The sequence below is a fragment of the Morone saxatilis genome, unplaced genomic scaffold (assembly GCF_004916995.1).
Source record: "Morone saxatilis isolate NCDOM2014 unplaced genomic scaffold, NCSU_SB_2.0 Contig24, whole genome shotgun sequence".
NCBI classification, from domain to species: domain Eukaryota; kingdom Metazoa; phylum Chordata; class Actinopteri; family Moronidae; genus Morone; species Morone saxatilis.
The window spans coordinates 9,294,087-9,297,377 of NW_023339807.1; the positions used below are offsets into that span (position 1 = coordinate 9,294,087).

At 40.2% G+C, this 3,291-nt stretch overlaps 1 protein-coding gene across 3 annotated transcripts in view; it reads right to left on the reverse strand.

Annotated features, from left to right (window-relative positions):
* Positions 1 to 3,291, reverse strand: part of triob (trio Rho guanine nucleotide exchange factor b) — a 102,608-nt gene that overhangs the window by 77,920 nt on the left and 21,397 nt on the right. The window contains exon 1 of one of the 3 annotated variants that reach the window (XM_035671975.1): positions 1,171 to 1,454. The exons of the other annotated variants lie outside the window; for them this stretch is intronic. Coding sequence (XP_035527868.1) covers positions 1,171 to 1,267 — 97 coding nt within the window. The 5' untranslated portion in view covers positions 1,268 to 1,454. Of the gene's footprint in view, positions 1 to 1,170; positions 1,455 to 3,291 lie in introns of those variants that run through there. 3 annotated transcript variants of the gene reach the window in all.

The following is a 3,291-nucleotide window of genomic DNA, read 5'->3' on the forward strand; positions in this document are numbered from 1 at the left end:
CATGTCACTAACCCCTCCCCAAAACAAGATTTAGTAACAAGTGCTGCTTTGCATTAAACAGTTTCTCTCCTGTGTGCCTGGCTAGCTACTCACAGGGGGGAAAAAAGTTAAGCCAGCCAAACAGTTGTCGCTGGTGGATTTGCGGGTGAAATAGGCTTTAATAATGATTGGTTGTAATCTTCTCTCTGACTAATACTTAGACTCTGTTGGTGACTGTGAGCTTTTGCGCTGGGGCACTTAAGGACCATTAATGTAAATAATGTCCCCTTGTCATCTTTACAAGTGTATTTATCAAGACCACATTGAGTATTTAGCTACCTTAAGAGACACACACTGAGAAAAATGTCAATTCTCAAGTAGGCTACATATGTAAAATATGTAAAAGAAGTTTGTTACATGAATTGCAACAATTCTTGAGTTATTAGTCTTCTGACACAGTATTTTTAGAATTGTTTTTTAAAAAGGAGTCTATGCAAAACTAATATCAAACAATGTATTTGTTGTAGAAAGCAATAAAATAATTTATTCATTACTTTATTATCATGTGTTAAGCATTAATATTTGACCCTTTATGCTGTCTTGATGTCAATAAACCTCAAAAAACATCTTCATCTGTGTGTAAATGTATTGAGACTAAATTATCTACCCAATATTAAACCAAGTGTTTTATGAGCATGGCTAAATCTGATCCAAATACTCAAGCGTATCCACTTTCATAAAACAGCTGCTTGATTGGGAGCCAACATCTTTAGAACAGAGGAAGCGAAACAAAGAGTTTATTCACTGTTTACTTCTAGAGAGAAATTAAGCTTCTTTGTTGACTCTCTCAAAGGAAAAGTCAAGGTGGGGGTTACCATTATTTTTCCAAATTGGGAGGAAAGCTCCGATAAGCTCTAAAAATGGGTTTAACGAGACTTGGAGCTCATAAAGCGAGGCCAAAATAGGTCATGATCCAGCAACTAAAACTCCTGCGATTAACAAGCATCAGCACTCAAGCTGCAGTAAATTCATTATCTTGATATAAAACTGTTGACATAATGGACAATCTGCAATACATTATGTGCAGGTATTTTGGACAAAAATTCAACCAAAATAAAGTAAAAAACATACACATTTGAATGCACATTTTATGTAATATCCTCCTCTACAGCACTTTTTTGGACCACCTACCAACTTTGTTAGGTGCTGGTTCCACAGTAAGCCGACCTCTCCTGTCCCTGAGAAAGCCCATGTAGTGGAAACGGAACAACATGGCCAGACTAGCCATGTTATGTGTCACAGATAACAATCAAAAGTGTACCGACGTGACACGAGGGAGCTTCCAAATGCGGTGATCCTGTGGGTTATATACTGTAACTCGATCCCCAAGACTGATTCCCTAGTTTTGAAAGGTGGATTAAATAGTTCTTATTCAAGCACAAAGAAGCTGAGAGCTAACTGTGTTACGTTGATGGTGTTCATGTCTTGTCTCAGAGTGTGAGAGAGTTGACAGCCTTCTCTAGTCTGTGGGAGTTGAAAGTATGGTCTGTCCTGCTGTATGTGTATGCAAGCGGGCCAGGTCACATATCTGAACGATCCTGTTGGAATAAATAGCTGAGAGGGATTGTCACCTCTGAGAATGAGGCATGAGTCAGCTGTAAGGGATATATAAACAGATGAGTGAATGTGTAGTAGGTTAGGTCTTTCCAGCTGTAGACGCCTTGTTTGTTTGTTATGCAACGGCATAACATACACAATGTGTTATAATAACCTCTAAATATAGATAGGCTCACCATATTCTGGAAATTTGATAAAATTGACAAAAAGTCTGGAAATATCAGGATTAGAAATCACTATTGAAAATTGATCATTTTTAACTCATCATTTATTTTCTGTCTAAACTCTTTTTACTACAGCCTGTCTCTATGGCCTCCATACAACGTATCACTGTTGCATGTGGCACTGTTACTGTAGCAGAGAGAGTGAGGGAGAACAAGAGCAGAGAGGCCATAAGAGAAGTGGTGAGAGGGATGGACACTATAAAAAGCATGAAAGCCCTTTTCAGCATTGAGCTTCCATGTGCATCTGTCTGTATACTGTTGTAAGCCCACAACAGTATACAGTACAAACTCACTGGGCTGCCAGCTGAGTCGCATCAACACATCAATGAAGTAGAGAGGAGGACGCTTTGTACGGCTCAGGGAACACCATTCATCAGCTTCCTCTATCCAAACCATGCTCCGATTGTCCCGCCAAACAACAAAACCAAGCCAATAAACCACAGTGCACCAAATAACACTTGACAGGCAGGGTGCAGGGAGAGAGAGAGACTGAGGGGGACAGAGAGAGAGACTGAGGGAGGGAGAGAGACTGAGAGAGAGAGAGAGAGAGAGAGAGAAGGCATGCTTCTGTGGTCCACTGTGTTACTGCCACCGAAGAGGACAGAGGAGGAGGAGGGAGAGAAAGTGCTTGAGACAGAACACCATGTCAGCTGTCCTTTATTTTAGACTGTTGTGGCCCAAAGCAGATGGGACTTGAACTGTTGATAACAGACAGTGGGAGAAAGATGATGAGAGAAAAGGAGTGGGATGACATGTTTACATATACAATATCACAAAAAAGTTTTTATTCTTAGCTGAGGTCAATAGAGAAACAGATTTCTCAAATTCAACTTAACATTGCAATGTCTCCATACAAGGCAGACAGAATATTCACGTCATGCTGTCTCACCATCACATGCCTCCATGGCACCAGAAAGCCCAGAAAATAAAGAATAATAAAAAAAGCAGGGGTGACAAGAAGTCGGAAGTTGTGACGGAAGCAGCCATTCATGAAAAACAAACACATGCCATCTTGTGTGGAAAGCAGTCTTACTGGTGCTCAGTTACTGTATATGTGCAATCTTGTCACACCACTGTTGGAGGAAATGTACACTGATTCTATTTCACCCCAAAATTCCCACATTCACTTAAAACCTAGAATTACTACAAATGGAGATATAGAAAGAGAGAGATGTTACAATAACATTTTTTGCCAAACACTGTAAACCACAAAATGTGACGATACTGCATACAATAAGTGCATTCCTGCGTGAGACGAAACATAAAGGAACATTCCCCCCATTTGGTCAGTCAGCCAAACCATGACCTCAGCTGACAACAAACTAGAGCAACAGCTGAGCTCTGACAATAGGATTATTTACTCCTATATACCTCAGGGACAAACCCTAAAATCAACACAAGGTTAAAGGGGAACTTGGCAACTCTAGCCATTTCTTCGCTGGTTTTCACTTTTGTCATCGCATGTTTTCTC